This window comes from Tauraco erythrolophus, chromosome 2 (assembly GCF_009769465.1).
Source record: "Tauraco erythrolophus isolate bTauEry1 chromosome 2, bTauEry1.pri, whole genome shotgun sequence".
Classification (NCBI taxonomy): domain Eukaryota; kingdom Metazoa; phylum Chordata; class Aves; order Musophagiformes; family Musophagidae; genus Tauraco; species Tauraco erythrolophus.
In genome coordinates, this window is record NC_141466.1 from 3,682,979 (window position 1) to 3,706,303 (window position 23,325).

A 23,325-nucleotide genomic window follows, 5' to 3' on the forward strand; every position below is an offset into this window, starting at 1 on the left:
ATAAAACACCTCACCTGTCCCCATTTCGGTAGTTGAGACTGACATGAAATGCAACGTCGCAAATCAAGTCCTAAAACTTTAAAGGCAGCTGATGTCTTTGAGTAGAATCTGTTGAGAACCCACAGCTAGGAAGACGGGAATCTCTTCATCTCCGAGTCCCTCGCTCGCCGGCACCCTGTGTTTCAAAGCCCCGTGGTTTTACCGGGGTAAGGTGCTGCAAGACGGCTTTCTGGGAGGCCACCGACGCGGCGGACCGCTCTCCGGTTTGCCGGGCAGCACCTCTCGGGGTGGGGAGGGCGGGGGGGGGGGAAGCTGCTTGCGGAGGGCAGCGGCTGGAGAAGAGACCTTCCTCTCCCCCCTCGCCGTCCCCATCGCGCTCAGCGGCTGCGACCCCGCGGGATCTCCGCGCAAGATCCGCCCCGGCGCCTCGGGGGGCTGGGGCGAGGAGAGGCGGGGCGGCTGCTCCCGGCACCAGGTATAAACCGGGGCTGCGGAGCAAGGAGCGGGCTCGGGTTGCTCCTCGTCCCCGCCCCCGGCGCCGGGAGAGCAGCACCGGCGCTTCTGGACAGCGGCGGCGGCTCCGCGGTCCCGATCCCGGCCCCCGCCGGGGGTCCGCGGCGCCGGGAGGCGGCCGGACCGCGGGCCCGGGGCGGCGGCTGCCCCCGGGCGCTGCCGGGGGCGCGGGCGGGCTGCGGTCCTGATGGCAGCCGCCGCCCCCGAGGCTCAGGATCTCGGGATCTCGCCCCTGCTGCCCCCCCCGGGAGAGGGCTTGTCCGAAGAGCCGAGAGAGCGGCGCGGGATTTTTCATTCCTCCGCCCCGCGCTGCGCCGGCGGACGGTGCCTCCTCTGCAGCCCCGAGGGGAGAAAACCCGGCGGAGAAAACGGGGGAAGAAGCAAGGCGGGAGGGAACGAGGAGAAAGTTGGTTGGCTTGCAGAGAAGTGACGCTTTCCAGTGGTTCCCACCGCACTTTGCACTGGAGCCCTCCGGTCTGCCCCGAGCTGGAGGATGGAGGCAGAGCTGCCGCCCGAGCTCACAGCAATGCCCCTCGGGGGGAACGGGAGCGAGCGGCTGGTGCCGGATCCAGCCCTGCTGCCCCCGGCGCGGGACACAGCCATGTTCATCGTTCGCTGCGTGATCCCTTCGCTTTACCTGCTCATCATCACTGTGGGCTTGCTGGGCAACATCACCCTCATGAAGATCTTCATCTCCAACAGCGCCATGAGGAGCGTGCCCAACATCTTCATCTCCAGCCTCGCTGCCGGCGACCTGCTGCTGCTGGTGACCTGTGTGCCCGTGGATGCCTCCCGGTATTTCTCCGAGGAGTGGCTCTTTGGCGAGGTGGGCTGCAAACTCATTCCTGCCATCCAGCTCACTTCTGTCGGTGTCTCAGTCTTCACCCTCACCGCCCTCAGTGCCGACAGGTAGGAAAGCTGGGCTGCCCCTTCTCAGCTCTCTGCAGCTTGGGCTAAGGCTAGCTGGAGCTGGCATGAAAGGTGAAGCACCCCTCTGATAAGGTATCCCTCGTTTGCAGTCTCTTCATTCCAACTTGTGAGGTGTCTATACTTCTCCTTCCCTCCGTGACTGGTAACGGTCTGGTTGGTGTGAACTTAAGTTAAACGTTTTTGGAGATGGGTGCACCTGGGCCTCCAACTTCCAGGGTGCCAGCTGCAAGAACTGGGTTTAGTCCTGTCTTCTGCAGCTCGGGGATGGTCCTGTAGCAGCTCATGTATTGAAATTTCGTTAATAAGAGGAAGGATTTAGACCCTAAATATAATCCATTACAAACCACAGTGACAGCAAGTAGCTTAAACCAAGTCAGGCACAGAGGTATTTTTGATGGATTTGATTCTTTCTGCTGAGAAAGTGTGTACGTGTGTGTGTGTGTGTGCATGTTTGTGCCCTAGTAGAAGAGCAAGTTACCAGAGGTGACTGCCAGAACTAGTTCAGCTTCTGAGAATTTGGAGGCACCAAACCGTTCTTTTGTAATTGTCGGTCTTCAACTTTGGGTTCAAAGTGTTCATTTTGGCCTCTTCTGAACTTACAGAAAAGGAAGGGGAAAAAAAAAAAAAAAAGGAAAAAAAAATTAAAATCCCCCCAAACAAACTAGAAAGTAACACTGCCATCCCCAGGACTGGTCAAATTAGGAAGAAACAAAGAGCTGGACCCCAAGCTTTTCCCTCCAATTAATATAAATGGATTCTTAAGGGATTTATAGCAACTGGGTGGCTGTTGGACTGTGCTTCAGGCTCTGAAAGACAAAATCTTGCAGTGTAATTGGCAACCTTAAATTAAATGAAATTATCTTTTTTTTCCCTTAACTAAACACTTTTCAGATAGAAATTAAAATATTTAATTCCTTCTCCATAGGAAATATCCCATTTTCTTTTGTTGGATTTTAAGCTGAACAAATGCACTACGTTGATGCACGAGGCTTGAGTTTAGGAATGTATCTTCTCTCTTACAATACATTTATTTAAAACTTTCAATCATTTTTTAATAGACTATAACTGTAATTTATGTCCTTTTTTTTTAGCCAATTCAGTAAATAATTTGATTTCACCTGAAGGTAGTCTTCAGTGGCCATCAATTTCAGTGGTGTTTGAATCAGGAGCTGAAATACTATCATGTATAAAGACTTTGTAACACATGAAAATGGATTATATTTTTGAAGAAGAGCTTGTAAAACATACTTCAAAGTGAACTCCTGTAACTCCCTGATTAACTCAGTTAAAGAGTATATCAAAACCTGGCCTTGGAGATCCGAGCCAACCTTGCAGTTTTCTTTTTGCTCTATTTCCACTGTTTAAAAGCATGACTGTGCTATCTTATTTGACAAGGGAAGGAGTCATTTGCAGAGGAGATCGTATCCCTGGTGAAATATTATATGAAGGAATGCTGGTGGTTTAATGTTTAAGGCTTCATTAATTTACTTTTTATCTAGCATTGGAGAATTCATTGTTTGCTTTTTCTGTATAATTTTATATCCTTCTTTTAATATCAATAAAAATTCAAGGCGTAATAATACTGAATCTGTTTACACTGAATGCATTTAAAATGAATTACATTAAATGCATTACAAATGAATGCATTTAAAATTGTACACCCTAGAAAACAGCTACAGGTGGTGTGCTGTGACCACATAAGGTCGTCATAAATACATTCTTCCAGCATTTTGGAGTCTAAAGTACATACAAATACCAGAAATGTTTATACTAACAATTTTGACTAGTTTCGGGTATGGGGAAACTGTACGTGTAATGATGCCAGAAGACCAGAAGAGGTGCATCCTCCACCTAAGAGGGTGCTGAGGAGGTGAGGACTGGCTGGGGACAGCATTAATCTCCCAGTAAGCAAATCTACCATAGGATGTTAACAGTATGGAAGCAGTGATACCACTAAAAGTGCTCCCTTACAATCCAGTACATTTTTGGTCTGGTATACGATGTCTTCTCAGTGACCCCTTCTTTCACAGATAATACTCAAAGTATGTTTTAATATATGATTGTTAAAGCCTTTCCTGCTTTTCACTCCCTATTACCACAGGGCTGTATAGAACTCCAGACACTGATTACACTAAGGAGCAGATTTATAAATATTTAGAGTTCTTTACAGCGTGCCTGTGTGAATTAGGATAAGAGAGGTTGTCTTGGTTTCCACAATGGAATTAGCACTTACAGTTTACATGGAAATTCTGCGTGGCAAATCACGTGTATGTGGTACATTTAACAACAACAGCTGCAGAAGCAATAAACTCTGAATGATCATTACCTACAAATTGAAGATATAAGGAAGAAAAAGTAGCATTCATTGCATATACATTTTTTCCTGAACTTGCATTATTTCATATATAAGTAATGGCTTTAAGCTGAAAGAGGGCAGATTTAGGTTAGATATAAGAAAGAAATTTTTTACTCAGAGGCTGGTGAGGCACTGGAACAGGTTGCCCAGAGAAGTTGTAGATGTCCCATCCCTGGACGTGTTCAAGGCCAGGTTGGATGAGGCTTTGGGCAACCTGGTGTAGTGGAGGGTGTCCCTGCCCATGGCAGGGGGGTTGGAACTGGATGATCTTTGAGGTCCCTTCCAACTCTAACCATTCTATGATTCTATATGTGGTTTTTCTTTTTTTTGTCACAGAAGTGTCTCTCTGCATCACTAGTGCTTTCCGTGTGAGAAACATGCACCTTCTACCTGGAAGCTTCATTGTCTAGTACTGAAATTATTTGGGTTTTGGTTTAGGGGTATTTTTTGTATACAAACCTGATGTGTAATTTGTAACAGTGCTTCCCAGACTTCCCCCGAGCACACTTTCGGATCAAAATTGGCAGCACACAGCAGATCTGCTCAAGGTTGCCCATCCCCATCCCAGGAATAGCAGCTGGTCCCACCAAGCAACCCTTCCCACCCTTGAAGCTCCCACAGCAGTGGTGCCCTGCTGTGGCCTCACACATTTTGGGGCAGAGAGGGGTGGGAGGTCAGCAGCTGTGGTGGGGATGGTGGCAGCAGGGACAATGCAGTGGTGGCACTGGCGGCGCAGTGTGTTGGCATCAGAAGAGGGTGCAGCATCCCTCTGCTCTGGGGTGCAGAAGGCAGCACGGGAGCAGGGCTGCTGAGCGAGCTGTCCCCTCTCACTGCCATGCCTTCTCTGAAAGGGTTGTCAGCCACTGGAATAGGCTGCCCAGGGAGATGGTTGAGTCCCCATCCCTGGATGTGTTTAAGAATAGGGTGGATGAGCTACTTAGCGATATGGTTTAATGGGGATTAGGGACGGTTGGACTCGATGGTCTCTAAGGTCTTTTCCAACCTAGAAATCTATGAATCTGTGAATCTATGAATGCAGGAGATGCGCAGGGACAGCACCCCTGCCCCTCATGGCCACTGCTCCTATTGATTTTCCTCTATTGCAGAAAAACCAGAGCACCTCTAGAAACCTTAATATTTCTCTGGTTTTAAAAAAAGCAAGAAAAAAACAGAGGGTGGATTACAAAAAGAGAAAAGCTAATAACTACAGTGGATGACAAATGGAAAAAAGGAAGGGAATTGAGGGACAAAAATCTACCAAACAAATTAAAAATAGGGAACCGAAGGAGCCATAGGGAAAAAGACCTCCAATAGCACTCAGCACACCCTGAAATTGCCTACAGAGCTGGTGTGTGATGGTCAGGGGTGTGCTTCCTGGAGGTGTGAATGGACAAGGAAATAAAAATGGGTCCCCTGTCTAGCTTGCTTCTCCAGGACATGTACTCCAGTTTCTGCCAGGGTTAATGGATCTTGATGAGAAAGTCTCAGGACTTGGTATGGTCTTGAATAAAGAGGTGAGAGGAGAAGTTTAACTAGAGGGACTGCAGCATGGCACACATGGAGAAAAGATGTGCCAGCATCTCCTCACTGTGAAAGGACAGAAGCCAAGGATGAACCTGACTCGAACTCTGCCTGGCTTGATCCATCCCATGAACTTGTTCATTGTGTCAGGGAGTGTTTTTTCAATGTACGTCCATGGTGGGCCATGCAGTTAGCCCAGCGTGCAAACTGGGCCCGTCGGGCTCCTCACCCTCTTCTCAAGGCCGTTTTGTGCCTGGGAAGGACTCTAGGGTAAGGAAGCAGAGCACAAGGACAGAAAGATATTTCTGAGATGCCTTTCAGAAGCAGAGGGCTGGATGACGTGTAAACGTTGAGAGGTGTAACCTTCATGGTAACGTGTGACCTTTGTGGAGAGGTGGTTGGAGAAGCTCAGTGGCAGCAGATTAAGAATGAGTACTACAGTGTGCACCTCTGGCCATCACTGCATTATTGTGCACGCTGATGAAAGCCATTTGTGCTCAAAACATGGCAAGAGACCTGGGGTGAGCAGACTTTGAAGGAATAAATGGTAGCTCCTTGTAAGGAGCTTTAGATTTGTCCCACATAGTCTTCCCTTTTCCCTTTGGCTGTCTTTTATGCCTCATTTTTTGATGTGATCTGTAAAAATAGGATTAAATTTAATTCTGCTACTTTTTCTAGATTGAATTTTCTTTCTAATGAAGGGTTTAAGTGTGTTAGCTCAAAAACAGTGCTGCTGCGCTCTGATGAGGACAGTGAAGCTGAGCAGTGGAGCAACTGACCCTACTGCAATTGAAATAGCATCTTCTTTGTATTTTTCCTAAAAAGTGTGACAGAAAGACAATTTTGACAAGACATATACTTGATTAACCAGGTAATGAGGTTATTTTTCACTAGTGCTGTGACTCCTTTCCTATGCCTTAGTAACAAAGGAGTCTGAAAATTTAAGTTCATACTTAAATAACTAAATACAGTGCTTGACTGAGGTGCTTAAAATGTATCCTGTAGATTTGAAGCGCTAAATTATTTTTTTTTTTATTGTTTTATTTATTTCTTTATTTGCTTTAATTTTGGAAGATTGCAATCTGCATTTTTAAAAGTATAGAGAGACTCAAAAACATTTTATGCAAGTTTAGTATCTATGTGCTGACTTCTGACTACAGCTGATGATGAAAGCCATTCTGGCTCAGTTTGCATGCCTACTGTCTCCTACTTTTGGGGGGACTCAAGATATACTGTGAAGACATTCAGAAGTGTGGAAAGGTGCCCTAGTAACTACTTTAGGATTTTTCATTAGTAAAATCACTCTTAATAAAAATTTCTTTTTAGTCTTCTTCAGAATTTAGTTTCTTCTTTTGTTACGTCAGATGCTGATTCAGGCTGAAATATGGTGACTGGAGACCTCTGTAATCTTTATTTCATGTTACATGTAGTGGAGCAGGTGAAGCAGGAAAGTGGACATGATTTCCTTTTGAGCTCTAATAGTTGATATTCAGGAACTAAAAAGCCTCGACAAGGAAAGTAGTATTAAATGACTTTGTGAAAATTACCTATAATTAACCAAAAATAAAGAAAAAATAATCAAAGGTAAAGTGAAAGACTACCTATATAAGTGAAAAACAATGCCTTGACTGTGTATAGAAGATAGGAAATCAAAATTACCTGGAACCTGTAGAACTGTGAGATCTATAAGTGTATCTCTTAGAAACTCTAACACTTGAGGTTAATGTGTTGAATGAATGACCTGCTGAAGCACCTGAAAAGAAATGATGGTCCAGATGTTTCTCTCACTGTAGGCTGTAGCCATGTGGCTATATTTACGTGACAACAGGCAAAGCAGAACGATTTAAGAGTGACTGGGCAAGTTTTGTCTTTCACTTTTTTTTTTTCAGCTCATCATTTAGTTTATATGTGCAAACTTGACTGACAAAATAAAGCTTGCCAGAACAGCTTTGATGAAATTCTTTTTGACATATATTTGACATATTTTGTCAAGAGCAATATTTTTTGTCAAGTTAAACAGTGAAGCCTGTCCTTACCTGTCTCCATCCCAAAATGTTCTAGTTTGTTTGTGTATATTCCATACAGCAAAAGCAATATGATGGAAAATACTCTAGAAAAAAAAAAAAGGAATGCGGAAAAAAATCCTACGCAACAATGCAGGACAAATTTTATATATGGAGTAGATTAAGGAATTATCTTTTTTAGGGTAAGTTTTGTCAAGTCAGAAAATTCAGGTCAGCTGTTTGAGAAGTTCCTCTTATGATCATCTTTATACAGCTGAAAAGAATTTCTTGGCAAATAACATTTTCCTCCCAAGCTAGGCAAATTTTTTGTCAAGCTCCATATGGACACATGCATCTGTTAAACTCCTGCCTTTGTGCACGTGTCTTGTGTGTGCTCTTCAACTAGTACAGAAACAGCTTAGACCTGAGGATGACGAAGTGAGAAATGGCTTTGGTCTTTATCCTAGTCACTGATCAATGCAAGGCCTGTGTTGTGCTGGCAGCAACCAACTTCATAGAATCATAGAATCATATAAAGGTAAACTGGCACTGAGCATAGTTTACACTGGAGATTTCTGCTCTCAGGGATTTTAGTTTCTGTAACTGCTGGGTTTTTTTTGACCTTCTGCTCCAGTAGTGATGATTTTATGAGATCTTCTTCATGCAAGTATGTGTGGATATCTTTTTTGGGAGTCATGCAGTAAGCATATGGTGGATATCCAGATAAGCACGCATCTCGTCTCATCAATCTAAAGGCAGGGATATCAACAGGATTTGGATCAAACCCATTTCAGGGAAATCTTTCTCTTTCCTCAAACTCCTTTGACCCTTCAAGATTCAGAGCATAAACTCTGAAAGAGTAAGATGAGATTAGGTGTCTTTTTGTAAGATTTTTTTCTTAAAGTCTTTATTTTATATTATAGTGAGGAAGAAGTAATATGACTAGATGGAGAACAGAGCACTAAGGGGCAAAGCTTACAGTCTGTAAGCTCATCTAGGCTACATATTGCAATGACTTCTCTTTCATCTAGGTGATGACCTTCCCTTCCTCCTGTCCATATATCTTGAGCAAAATCCAAAATCTGTAATTCCAAATTAGTGTTGGAATGAGATAAATGCTCCAGAAAGGCAATAAAAGCCAAGACAATACACAGCTAAGATGCCTTGTACTTGCCTGTGGGAAATGCTAAATCCAGGATTTTATATGACACAGCCTAGTAAGAATAAGATTCTCTCCTCATTGATGAAATGTTAATTTTGAGCCACTGTCTAGCATGCCTGGGCAATGACTCCTGGACACTTTGGTTGAATGTATGCTCCAAAAGACTAAATCGGACTTTTTTGTCGAGGCACTATTGGTAATTTTTGGCTCAACAGAGAGTATTTCTATAGAGGGGAAAACTTTTTCCACTTAGGAAAATCTTAGAATTTTCCCTCTGAGAAACACAGAACACATGCCATTGACATTCATTTTAGTTGTGTTTACACATGGTCTGCTACTCTTCCTTTCAAACACTGTTCGTTATATGCAGCTATCAGAGCTCTGGGATGCTCATTCCTGGTGAATGCAATTCTCTGCATTTAAGAGATATGCACAGAACAAAAATACTGGGACTAACTAAAAAAACCTTTCAATAATCCACTTTAAATTGCAAGAAATTAAAGGAATAAAATTGAATAAATGTGTATCTCAATATGTATTGAATGAATGTGTTCTGAAAGAAGTTCCCACAACACCGGGCATCAAATGACTCCACATTGTTTTCAGCTAGACAAATTGTTCTCCTCTTAATGATGCAACTGGAGTTGAGACAACAGAACTGCCCATACAGGAAGAGGGATCTGGCCCCATTCAAAATTTCATTCTACTTTAGTGGAGTGGACTACGACTGGACACAATATTAGTATTTTTAGCTGATGTTCACCATACTGCCATGTTTCCTATTCAGATATATTTATATCCTTTTATATTGTTAGGCCAAATTGTGTCTTTTTGTGTTTGAAATCTTCATGCAATGACACAACAAAATGCTAACAAAGAAATGGTTTTGATAAATGACTCTAGTTTGCAGGAAATGCAGCACTATGACACAGCAACATCACTGAAAACAGAAGCTGTGTAATAAAGCCAATGATATCAACCCCTCCAGCTCCAAGATTGAAATGGAAATTAAATCAAAGTAGTATGAATCTGCCCTGCCTGAATTAGATCTCTGCTTGCTTTATGACACTTCATTATTGTATTTATTTATTTGCATTGGGATGGCATGCAGGAAACCAGGTGATAAATTAGGGTCCTATTTGTGGTAGGTGCTATATGAACAGGAACAAGAAGAAAGTCCCTGACCTGAAGGGTTTTTCAGTAGAGACAACACAAGATACAGAGGTGAAAGGGCAAGGAAATATTGAGGCAATTCTGGTTAGGATGGTAGGCTGTAATCATAGCCCAGTCGCTGCCTAAGTAGCGTCTAGTTGTTTTGGCTTTTCTTTTTAATTTGTTTTTGAAGAGCATCACAACAAAGTAGTCTAGAAACTAAAGAGGTAGACTTGCAGTGGTGGGGCAGCTTAGGACTCACCATGAAGCAGCTTCTTTGGAAATCAAGTGTGTGGGAGGGGAATAGCATCGTAGGGACAGCAGAGACAGGAGTAGACCTTCCCAGACTAATTGGGAGCTGAGAAATACCTTTGTGAAGGGCTTTGAAATCAAAGATGGGGACGGGTAGATAAGCCATACTGGAGTTTAGAAGACAGCAACATGTTATAACTCTGGAGGAACAGGTTATTCTTTCTTTCATCATTTTTTTTTGAAGTTGTCTGGAAGGGAGGAGATTGCTTTATAATGAAAATACGCTATACAAACAAAACCAACATCTGCAGAATAGGCGAGTCTGTGCTTGTGTCTTTTGGCAGAAATGAGAGCTCCAAAGAAAGAAAACTTATTATAAAACTATTTCCTGAGTTGGGATGCCTTTGTCAGCAGCGATAATGATAGAGGCTGTAGGAAGAGAGAATTTACATGAAAGCTTTTAATTAAAATCAAATGCATATTTATAATTATTTCCTAATCTTTATGGCAACCTATAATTTTCTTTTTTCTACCAGCGAAGGAAAAGATGGATTTTGCTTACTAATTTGACTAAATAATTTGCACCCTTACCCTGATTTACCAGTGTTGGTTTATTGATAGAGAATACGCCCTTCGTAATTTGAACAATTGGTGGAATGTTTTAGCCTTACACTGGTTTTATACAAAGGGATAGACTGGGTATTAATTTTGGGAATACTTCAGATTTCACTCAATTTACGTGTGATTTTAGCTGTAACCTATCACTTTCTGCTGTATGTCTTTTCAGAGATCTAAACCAGATGACAGATTTTGTAAAGCACTTAGTGCCTTTCCCTTCCCATTGACACCAGTACTGCGCAGGGCTGAGTCCTAGGAAGAAAAGTGCCACCTTGCAGTCAGCTGAAGTAGCAAGAAGAATTTTGATAGGATTAAAGAAGAAGCTTTCTGGGCTGAACCCAGCTGATTTGGTGAAAAAGGGCACTCTGCTCCCATACCTTCCAATTTGGAGACAGTCATAGCTCAGGGGAAGGCATCTTATTTGCCGAAACAGCAATATATGCCAAGGCACAAATATATATCATATTTTCTGCTAATGTAAAGGCTTCCAAAAAGGTCTCCCATTTAGATATGAATCAGACCAAACGCTGCTGAAACAATTAATTTTACATGGTCAGTGTCTTGGGGGACAGGACTGTGATAAAAATAGTTGCGATTGGAAAAGAGAGGGAAAAAACCTGTAGTACGAAACATGATTTTTATCCAATGCCTTTCCCCCCAACAAAGTCCCCAAACCAGCTCCTCCCCAGCAATGTAAAGTTTTAAAGAAATGAGCAGATGTAAGGACTTGACGTCACCTCAGCTGGGTGAAATGAAATAGGTCTGTCTTTATGTAATGAAATCAAGGCGGACAGCAATAGGAAGCAAATTATTGAATAATAAGGTCACAGTTTGTGCTGGGGAGCATTCATGCTTTGTGCAGAAGCTTCTATCCTTCCCATGGCAGTATAAAGGATTTCTTTACACCTTGGTGCCCAGGGAGTTTCTCGTTGTGCTAAAAGAAATGGTAAACATAAAGTAACAGAGGCAGTTTACTGAGTTTTATTTTCTACTCTGTCTTAAGAGTGAATCATAGAATCACAGAATGGTTTGGGTTGGAGGGACCTCAAAGATCATCTAGTTCCAACCCCCCTGCCATGGGCAGGGACACCCTCCACTACACCAGGTTGCCCAAAGCCTCATCCAACCTGGCCTTGAACACTTCCAGGGGTGGGGCAGGAGTCCCCTACAAAAGAAGGACATGAAGCTGCTGGAGCGGGTCCAGAGGAGGCCACGAAGATGATCCGAGGGCTGGAGCACCTCTACTATGGAGACAGGCTGAGACAGTTGGGGCTGTTCAGCCTGGAGAAGAGAAGGCTCCAGGGTGATCTTATTGCAGCCTTCCAGTACCTAAAGGGGGCTACAGGAAAGCTGGAGAGGGGCTTTTTACAAGGGCGTGTAGTGACAGGGCAAGGGGCAATGGTTTTAAACTGAAATGGCAGATTTAGATTAGAAATTTTTCACTGTGAGGGTGGTGAGGCACTGGAACAGGTTGTCCAGAGAGTATGAATCTCTCCTGACTCCCTTCTACCTGTTAAATTTTTATTTAGATGTTAAAGAAAAAGAATTTTTCCATTTCTCAAAACTTCTGCAATTTCAAAAAAAAAGAACAACCCTCACCCATCCCAAATCAAGTCAAAACTTGAATAATAATAATAATGAAAAAAGAAATCAGATAAAGCAAGCTTCCAAATTAGCACAGCTTAGACAAACTAAAATGTTTTATTCAATGTTCCATTTTTAATAAAAACATGAAACATAATTTGCTCATATTTTGAAAATAAATGTTTTAAAAATAAATTAAAAATGTAAGCAAAACACTAAGGTATCCTTGAAATGTTTTTCTCAAAGTATATTTGGCTGTCTAAACCTGACCCTTTCTTTGCATAAGTTTCACTCTGTATCACTTTCTGCAACATTTTTTTTTTTAAATAAAAGTATTTCTGACCTGAGTCTACTTCTATTCATTTATTTTACTTTGCTGTAGTGTGATATTTCCATTCTCTGCAGTACTTTTTGTTTTCATTGTAATGGCTACGCACTTATCTATTCTGCAAAGGTTTATTTATATGCCATCATTTATTAGGAAACCACTTCCCAAAATGCAGTATGGAGCAGCAGGTTCCAACTATCATTGTGGAAATGTTTATTTCGTTTAAGAATTTCATACTTCTGCAGAGGAATTACTTTGGGAGTAATTCCCACTTGACTTTATGAGGATGCTTATATGCCAGGTGTTACAGTCAGGACAGTATGTCTGCGTGTAGAAAGGTGCTGGGGTGGTAAGGCAAGAGCCACCACGCAGCAGTTGTTGGGGGTCTGGCAAGAGGTGGTTAATGCTGACCCTCGTCCTGAGCTACCCGGTGGGCTGGTGGAGTCTGAGGGTGGGGAAAGCCGTGGTGGTGGGCAGGAGGGAGTCAGAAGGAAGCAAACTCTAGAATACGTGTGCTGGTATGAGAGCGAGGTGGCAGTATGGAGGTGGGATGTGCATTTGTGGATTCGCTGGGAGGATTTGGGGAAAGAAAGAGTGGAGTCATGGATGCTTCTGTGCTTTCACCAGGCTGGCACGGAATGGGCACCTACAGCCACAGGTTGTAGCCAGGGCTCCTTGGCCACCTCTGGTTGGTGTGAATGCAGCTGGAGCTGGAGATTTAGAGAACGCAGATTTAAGAAAGATTACAAACTCGTTGACATTTCAAATAAGAACAAAATACGACGTTGTTTTAATCAAAGGTACAAAGTGACTTTATGCATCGCCACGTTGAATTTGAAAAAATACCTTTTAATGTCCGTCTGCATTTTGATCAATTTCAGGTACAAAGCAATTGTAAATCCCATGGACATCCAGACCTCCAGTGCAGTGCTATGGACCTGTGTTAAAGCCGTTGCCATCTGGGTAATCTCCATGCTCCTAGCAGTTCCTGAATCGGTGTTCTCCGAACTGGCTCACATCAACGACACAGACAATGCCACTTTCACGGCGTGCATACCGTACCCCATGACGGACGACATGCACCCGAAGATCCATTCTGTGCTGATATTCCTTGTGTATTTCCTCATCCCTCTTGCCATTATTAGCATCTACTACTATCATATTGCAAAGAGTTTAATAAAAAGTGCTCACAACATCCCTGGAGAATACAGTGAGCATTCCAAAAGACAGGTAAGCAGCTTGCTTCTTACATCCTGATGAAAGATTTATGTGCTGTATACATTTATAAATTAAAGTACAGGAACTATAGCATCCAAACGGTTGGATTTTGCAGAGGATTAGTTCAGTTTCCACATGCATGAACTAAGCTGAGGATTATCTGAAAAATCTCCTTGTTTACACAATTACTCAGTACTAAGCCCAGTGTGCAAATGGATATGGGCAAGGAAAAATCTAAATTCAATGCCATCAATGCATATTCCTAGCAAGAAATGGGATTGGTAAATGTGTTTGTATGTTTTGTTAGTGTAACCATTACTTGCATTCTTAGTGAGGAACAATGTTTTTGTAGTTACTGCTAATGGCGTCACCTATATCTATAGGCAACCATTTTGGGAAGAAATCTTACAAGAACTTTTCGAGAATTCTCCCTGAATTATTTGTGCTTGGAGATGAAAAAACTGACATAGCCAGGGAAAAATTTTCTTAGGGGATCTAAGGTTCTTCTCAGACAAAGGAGTGCTGAAAATATGAACATGAAGCACAAGCTGATTCTTTTTTGGCTTTCTCAGTAGATCTTTCTTGGATACAATCCTGAACTCACACTTTTCTAATACCTTTTCTAGTATAGATGCTATAAAACTTTCCGTATATGTTCTCCACACTTGTGAGACGAAGCATTTTAAAGTGCTGGACAAAGCCAGCTTCCCTGTAAGGCTCAGGAAGCAATAAGATAGCAACAGGCTGGTCATTAGCAGGAACATTTATATATACAAACAACAGCTTTTGCAGTGAAAATGCCTCAACTACTTTACAAAAGCGTTAGTATTGACAGAGACAAATACTTATGCCTATTAAAACAATTTGGAAGGTTTTTCTCTGCCGATATTTTAGAAAATACCTTTATACTCACTGAAATCTCTTTGCATATATGGCGTGTATATATTCTTTTAAGAAGAAAGTCTGCGTTCCCTCATGTCCTTTTTGCTCCCATTTCATTTCCACAGCCTGTTTCTTGTCAAAAATGTATACACATTAGCACTTCATGTATTCTTTTATTTTTCCTGTGAAATATAGAGAGCCTTTTGGCTGAACCCTCAGGATGGAAACAGTATTTAATTTATACCGCAGTTCTGAACCCACATGTATTTTCAAAGTAAGAACATATTTTTTCATTCTACTTAGCTTTTTTCTTTTTGTTAACTTATGAGGCTCAGAAGAATGGAAAATTCCGGTGTACTTACATATGTCCCAGAAAGAGGAAGTAAATTCAGACTATTGCTATCAACAAAAGTTTCTTCAGGCCATAGCACAGAAGTGTAACATTCATCCTATACCTCTGTACCTCTTAGTCTGCCTTTGCAATTTGTCCGAGTGCAAATCCTACTAAACTGGAATGAGAGTAGAGTTTTCCCATCTTTTGTGGATTCCCCACTGGTTTTGTTTCAGATGTAGCCAAGAAAACTACTTACAGATTTATTTCACAGATTTTGAAACCCTGTTAGAATAAATTCACTTGAATTTTTTGGGTTAAAATTGATAGAAAATGGAGCAAAGTCAGAAAAATTTCCTGCCTCTGCAAGACTTTAGTACCTGACATACATAATAAGCCTTTTGGGAGGAATATGTGGAAAGTTTCTGCCTCCCTTTGGTGCCTTCTACTTGGCTGGTTTCCCTCCCACTCTTGAACTGGAACCACTGTGTGGGCTCATTCCCTGTCAACTTTTCAGCCACTCTCAACAGCTACATCGTAATCCAATTAAGGTACATTTCTTTCATGTCATTATTGAAGATTAAAAGAACCTTTCACCCTACTCTGGAATTAAGGTGCTTCAGACTGTGCAGTTTCAGTGGTCTGCCTAGGAGAGAGGTGCAAGCTGAGGCATTTCAGGCAAAATAATGGGATGTGTGTATCATTGTATGGCTGACACCTGAGCAACGTCTCTACATTTCGTTTACAAGGTCTCTGCATTTCAAAGCCAACGGTTTCTAAATAGCTTTCTAACTAAAGTTAAGTTTCAAGCCAAGCACTGAGATCTTGTCAGAAAAGGTTATGTTTCATGACATCCTTTGGTGTGTGCTTTCAGGCTAAAAGCCAATGTTTTCTTGGGTCATGAATCACTCTGGCTGTGTGCATCATATAGAAAGAGCAACCTTCTGTAACGGCAAACAGCTAGGGTCTTTCACTGAAGCTAAACTGAAAGTGGGAAAGGAAAATAAATGACAGAGAAAAAGTAACTCAGCCCCTGAATGAAGCATGTTCACTGGCCTTACTCATGAGAGGGACTTTTTCCAAGGGTGTGTAGTGACAGGACGAGGGGAAATGGCTTTAAACTGAAAGAGGGGAGATTTAGATTAGAGATAAGGAAGAAATTTTTCCCTCAGAGGGTGGTGAGGCACTGGAACAGGTTGCCCAGAGAAGTTGTAGATGCCTCATCCTTGGAAGTGTTCAAGGCCAGGTTGGATGAGGCTTTGGGCAACCTGGTGTAGTGGAGGGTGTCCCTGCCCATGGCAGGGAGGTTGGAACTAGATGATCTTTGAGGTCCCTTCCAACCCAAACCATTCTATGATTCTATGATTCTATGATTCTATGATTCTATGATTCTGATTCTATGATTCTATGATTCTATGATTCTATAGTTGTTGAAGCAAAACGTGACATGTTTTAATTAAGCCTGTTATGTGGAGTAGTTCTGTTCGATGTTGTTCATTTGGGTTCTCTTCATCTTTTTAGATGGAAACTCGGAAACGTCTGGCAAAAATTGTTCTCGTTTTTGTTGGCTTCTTTGCTGTCTGCTGGTTTCCTAACCACGTGCTATACATGTACCGCTCTTTTAATTACAACGAGATTGATCCATCGACAGGACACATGGTTGTTACCTTAGTGGCCCGTGTGCTGAGCTTCTGCAACTCTTGCGTCAACCCGTTTGCGCTGTATTTTCTCAGTGAGAGTTTCAGGAGACATTTCAACAACCAGCTTCGCTGCAGGAGGAAAGCTCAGCAAGAGAGATCCGCCAGCTACTTGCGCAACTCTTCTGCCATTCAGATGACTTCCCTGAAAAGCAATACCAGGAACACAGTGACTAGCATGACGCAACTGAATGGGCACAACTTGAAACAAGAAGTGTCGTTATGATTTAATAGGTGTGGTTTTTGACGGCGGAACAAGTTTGAACTTTTCCTTTGCAGTTTGGCTCTCCTGTGCTTAGACCATCTGAGTCCTCAGAACAGAGGATCTGTTAAAAGCCTGGCCAATTTGAGGTCATTTCACACCTAGACTTTTAGATAGAAGTGAGGAGTACTTTTCATTGAGAAAACAAAACTGACTGGCTTCATATTGTACTTCAAAGGAGTTGCTAATGTATGTTTAACATAAAAGCAAAATAATGTTGTGAATATTAGTGTAGCTGATCCAACATGGCTTTAAAAAGGATAGATTTTCTGATCTGAAAACTATGTATTTTTAACTGAATATTGATCCAGGCTTATGTCTTTCTCTAATAGATTTTGCATGAGTATAGCTGTGCTGTGTGTACAAGCACTGTTCATTAAGACTGGTAGGAATTTTTTGACCCAATTAAGGAGCCATTGCAATGCACAAATTCTAGTTTCAGAAAAGAAAAATTCAAGTATCGAGTGCCAGATCGTTACCTCGTTTAAATCCGCCTTGTTTTTTCACTTTGGCAGGCATACATGTTGAGAATTTACCTTATTGGAGTTCTGTTTACTGTTGAGGTTGGAAGTTTATGTACTAAAATTACAATGTTTTCGTGATTAACACCTCAAAAGAAAAAAGTTATGTGCAATGTGCAAGTTTTCTAGAACTCAGTGTCCGAAATCTCATTTCTCTATTTGTTAAGTCTGTGACATCATTGGTTTAGAGCGTCTACATCCTTTATATTTACTACTTCTGACTGATGTTGCTGATATCAGTACATAGCTAAGAAGGACACCAAGTGTAATGGGACGGCTGATCATTCAAAGATGTAAAGTTCTGAGTGACTTTTTCAGAGAAGGTCTGCGGCAAGGCTTCCTACAGCTCAGAGCAGTCTCAGAGTGCAGAACTCAGACTATTAGCAGACAAAACCAAACTGAAGGATGCCCTGCAGGGACACACCTGACATATTCAGATCATTGAAAGAGTTGGGGCTGTTCAGCCTGGAGAAGAGGAGGCTCTGGGGTGACCTTATAGCGGTCTTCCAGTACCTCAAGGGGGCCTACAGGAAAGATGGGGAGAGGCTGTTCAGGAGGGCCTGTTGTGATAGGACAAGGGGTAATGGTTTTAAAATAGAGGGAGGTAGATTCAGATTGGATATTAGGAAAAAATTTTTTACCATGAGAGTTGTAGAACACTGGAACAGGTTGCCCAGAGAGGTGGTGGATGCTCCATCCCTGGAGACGTTCAAGGCCAGGTTGGACGAGGCCCTGAGCAACCTGATCTAGTTGTAGATATCCCTGTTCCTTGCAGGGGGGTTGGACTAGATGACCTTTGAAGGTCCCTTCCAGCCCTAACCATTCTATGATTCTATGATTCTATGATTAATCTTCATCCAGATCATGGGACCAGACAAGCTCTAGTCTGAAATAACCCCCAAGTGATGAAAGATGGGTAACTGGTGTTGATTGCTCAGTACCAGCTGTTTGCTGTCTAGATCTGCTCCTCTTGCACACGCTGTTTACCAGCCTAAACAAAGCCTAAGTACGGTTGAAAATCTCAGCTTTAAAAGACACTTTTTCTTTTCCTGAAGGCCTTGATGCATAAATAGTCAATGTACTTCTGAAAATCCTAGATGGGCTGCCTAAAAGAAGGATTTTCAAATGGTTTTTGTGAGTCATCCCAGTGTCACGGACAGTGCACTGGTCTTTGTCAGTATTCCCAGGAGGACATTTTCAACGTACATGGTCAGTGCAGATCTGGGATTAAAACAGCAGGGAATGGAATGGTGAGACTGTATTTACCAATCACCACCCTGTCCAGAATAAATTTGCTTGGAGGACTCACTGCTCTCTCTTCATTCACACTCTTCTGCTGGGGATACTTCATGCAAGGCTTGCAAAGCTGTCATTCAGACTACAAAAGAGAAAGCAGTTCAACTTTAAAATGCCTCTCTTTGTTTTTGACTCTTTTTTTTTTCTCTTTTCTCTTCTTTTTCAAAACCAGTTCACTTGTCAACACAGGTAGTCAAATAGGCACAAAAACTGATGTAAGGCTGATGTAAGGCTACCCATGTAAAAAGCTGTCTCAGGGCTGCACCAGCTCTTGCTGTTCTGGGTCTGAGCTCCAGAAAGGAGATGCTCACAATGTCCTTTTTAGGAGAAGGGACAGTAATGACAGACAACAGCACCTTCTGGAAGTAGTTTTTTAGGGCCGGATCATGAGACAAATGTAATTTTAAATAGCTTTTTCTTTCAAATTGGGTGGAACTGCTCCAGCACAGATCTGTCTCTGTCCCAACACTGTAGCCTGTGCTTCTGCAGTGACTTCTCTAAAGTGAATAGCAGAACGAACACTAGAAATTTAGACTGGATTTCAGAATTAGTTGCTAGTCTTATAAATTCAAAAAATGAAGTGCTAATACAGTGTAGCAGCTTATAGTTCCTTTTGTCCTTATCAATGCACTTGCTGTTAATTTAATTCTATTTGCAACTCTGTGGAACCAGCTGAAGTTGAAAATTTTTTTCCCAATTCCCATACACTCAAGGCTAGTTACCCTCCTACTCCCATTTTTAAAGCAACAAGAAGGTACATTGATGTAATCTGTACATGAATTTTGCTACTTACCTGAAAAAAAACTGCAGGTGTTAGCACTCAACAGAGAAGTAACAGATTGAAGGTTTGAGTGTCAACCAGCACGGCCCATGTGGTGAGACCTGTAGTAAGTAATATAGTTAAAGCTGTGTGCAGCATTCAAATGATAAAATTTACAAAGTTCAGTGTGGACCAGCTCCATAGTGCCTGCCCTAGCTGACTACAGTGGCCCTGTGGCTTCAGTGGCTCCTTGGCAGACCTTACATGGAGTGGACTGACATGATCTTGTTGATCTATCTGTAATAGTTTAGAAAGTTGTCATCCATAATTGCCTAACACTGCCTCGTCCTCCTTTTTCTCCATTTCGCCTCTTCTTCTCTCTCTCCATGCCTTAATTCCATGTGAGCTAATGTGTTCTCAGAACTCCTCTTTAATTTTATGCCACTAACTTTTCCTGGATGCCAGCTAGAATTTTGGATTCCTCTGCTCTGCTCAGTCTTGAATCATTTTTACTCTTGGATATTTTACACCCACAAAACATAAAAGCTTAAAGCCTCCCTTTCTCAATCAATTCTCAATGGTGATCACTGACTGTGATCAACTTTCCCTTTTATTTCTGCATTTTTTCTCCTGATTCCCTGCTTCTCATTTTGTTTGGCAATCTCCCTACACAGCATAACGTTTCATAGGACTTACAAATCCATTGTGTTTTTTATTCTCTGAAGGCATTTGTCAGATGTGAACATTACCAGATGATACAGGTACCCTACTGGAAAAATAATAATCTGATTTATAGTAGATTTGATGCTTGTATTTGATTTATACTCTTCACTCAGTGTCTTAAATTGCTGTGTGTGGTATGGACCTTCTGGCAGAACCGCAAGCTACAACCTGTTCTTTTTTGCTGTGCAGGGAAAGTATTCCCAGGTAGAATATAACTCCTTCTTGTTAGGAAATCAGCACAATTTTGGTTCATTATTTCCCAGGCCTGATACTGAAAGCCTGCTTTAAGTAACCTAAATTGTATATGCCTCCTCTCAAATTCTTGTAGCATGATGTGGGGGAATTAGTTAATCTGTCTGGAGCTTTACTAGGCTGATTGCTAACGCAATACACACATTTTGGAAGTGTCTGTTGCTGTGCTTTGGTACACATTGTATACAACTGTATGTAGGATGCTATTTCGAGACATCACTGCTTGCTAACAATTAAAAAAATGATTATAGAATGCATTATGTGAAGTATTATAAGTAGTCAAAGAAACAAAGGAAATCTATAAATGAGATCATGTTAACTTTTCAGGTACTACCTTGAGATCTGTGCCAAAACAGTTGTTAAAATAACATGTGGTTCTTTTTTTTCTGTTGTGAACACTTTCTTATTTCAGAAACATCAGTTCTTTTCTGTCTTCCTCTCCTGAATTTTGCTTTGGTTTCTTTCAATAATAGTTTTGCAACGTTTGAGAAAACTACCATCACAGTCCCTGAAAAATAAGAGAACAGAGGTAATTATTGCTTCCACTATGTGACACTAGCTTGCTTAGCCAGATCCACTTCTGATTTCTCATTTAATTTAGACAATTGTCCAATTCAGTTTTGAAAAGTTGATGGTTGTTGAGAGAGCACCCCTGTTCCCCGTGGCACGTACTGTCTCTTGGCTTTCTTGCAGTGCCCCGCAAGGGTCTGAAGTTATACTTAGACCTAAGGGTAGATGATCTCAAGACAATGAAACAAAATCAATAGCATCTAACAGCACTGCCAGTTCTCAAATGGCAAAGTACCCTTACCTTCGAGCATCCCGATGTCCGAAACTAAGTGTTGCCAAGCCCCCATCAGCTTTGCTGGTCTGAGAGCAGAGTTACCCAATTTCTGTGACAGCGCAGCCATTTCTGCAAGCACAGCACACCTTCGGATGGGCTCGTGAGCCTACAGCAGCTTCCCTGATCTGATCCTGGAGCTACGGGGAGCGGAGCTGTCAGCAGCAGAGCAGATATCCGTAGGAGAGAATGCCAGCAATGGCAAATAGAGCTTTTGCTGTGCAGCAGCCTCAGTTAAACACTTCTCTCACGTCTAAACACAGTTCACTTTCATTTCCTCTCTAGACAAAGACAGATGCATTCTCCATGTTTCATCATTATCACTTTCCTATGGATTCGGCAAAGAAAACCCAGGGACTGTAGCAGTGCTCCACTCAGTGAAGGAGTAACACCTGTGTATCTCTGGAGGCCATATGGGCTCCTGTGGCTCAGTTTAACTTTATATCTGTGGTTACACAGAATCCCAGAATGTTATGGATTGGAAGGGACCTCAAAGGATCATCTAGTCCAATCCCCCTGCCGGAGCAGGACCACCTAGATCAGATCACACAAGAACACATCCAGGCGGGTTTGGAACATCTCCAGAGAAGGAGACTCCATGTTGCTCTACTAGCCTGGCTCAGCTGCTGGACCTGAGTGTTGTCAAAGAAGGAAAAGCTAAAATCACTGATGCCTCTCACTTGTCTTTTGAGTGAGACATCATTAAGGTTGCTGTTACTTCTAGGACCACAAACTCTTCCATTCCCACAGGACTTCTCTTTATTCATTGTACAGGGCAGGAGCTGAAGATGGCAAGGGCCACTGTAAATCCAGCATTTCCTAATTTTGGAGAGCTTCGCTTTGCTACTTAAGTAATGACCTTTTACTGTGATTTTCTTGAATGTTCTGTGTGATGTTTATAGAGCAAAACTGGTTTTGTGGGTCCAGCCTTTAGTTAAACGAAGTGGCTGGGTCACCCTGACAGCTTGCATCACAAGAAGTCATGCTGCATTTTCCAGCATACTGGCCAATACTAACGACAGGCTCAAGAACCCATTTCAATTAAACATCAAAGCTTCAAATCAGCTTTTACCTGGACAGGATTTAGCAGTGCCTGACCAGAAAAGCAACTAATAAAGATGTATTTCCAAATAATATTATTAAAACCCAAGCAGATGCAAATTCACCGTTTGGCTCTCTTGCCCACAAATGCAATAGAGAACAGAGACTACGTGCAGAGGAGAGGAAATGGTCCTTTCACACAGCATGTAGAAGAAAGCCAGCGTGCTGATGATCACACACTGTGAGATTCCCAAATGAGCAAGTACGTGCTCGGAAGCTAACCAGCTTCTCACCTCCTTTTCAAAGATGTAAAGATGTTTTTTGATGGTTTTATAATGACAGTAGCAGTCTGAATCGGGTTGAAAAAAAAAAAAAAAGCACATGGCTATGGAGTTTTCTACCTTTCAACAGTGTGCAATCAAGCATCGAGCGCGGCAGATGAATGATCGTTGGCGTGGGAGATCATGGAGTCCTGCCTCCTCTTTAGGAACACCCATCAGCTTTCTGTGGCAGTGCTTGGATTGTGGATGCAAATGTCATCTGAGAAGCTACGTGGCCATGTACAGTATCAGCATTCAGTGACATTGAGCTGCCAACAAGCAGAACTGTTGGCAATTCCCATGGCGTTGTCAGATCTGCAATCAGACTGTGTAACTGGAGAAAACAGATACAATAAAAGTATTTTTAAGCCTCATTACTGTAAGAAAATGAGAGGAAGTAAGAAGAGCTTTCCATTACAAAAAAAAAATAAAAGGTTTTCAGGTCTTAGCAAAACACTTTAGTACACTAACTTGGTATTTTACTGCCATTTGGCTAGCCTGCAAAACCTGATCATCATGTTGATCACACAAAAAATTGTGGTTTTTTTTTAAATATAGGTTGCTATCTTACAGAAACCATTTTGAAAATACAAAATGATCTCTGCTTGAACTTAACAAGCTAACTTTAGTCCACATCAAAATTATCTTGTAGGAAATGCTAATGGTGTAAGTAACTAATTAACATTTAATCATTACCATTTCCTGTTGGACATAAAAGGACAAGCAATTGCAGCTATTTCTGACTTGAAATTTGACCAAAAA

General features: G+C 42.0%; 1 protein-coding gene across 1 annotated transcript; it reads left to right on the forward strand.

The window, feature by feature from the left end:
- The first annotated feature begins 1,006 nt into the window (after positions 1 to 1,006).
- Positions 1,007 to 16,773, forward strand: NMBR (neuromedin B receptor). The gene is made up of 3 exons (XM_009992633.2): positions 1,007 to 1,422; positions 13,301 to 13,649; positions 16,372 to 16,773. The coding sequence occupies exons 1-3, from the start codon at positions 1,007 to 1,009 to the stop codon at positions 16,771 to 16,773; spliced, it is 1,167 nt and encodes a 388-aa protein (XP_009990935.1).
- Positions 16,774 to 23,325: the final 6,552 nt, after the last annotated feature.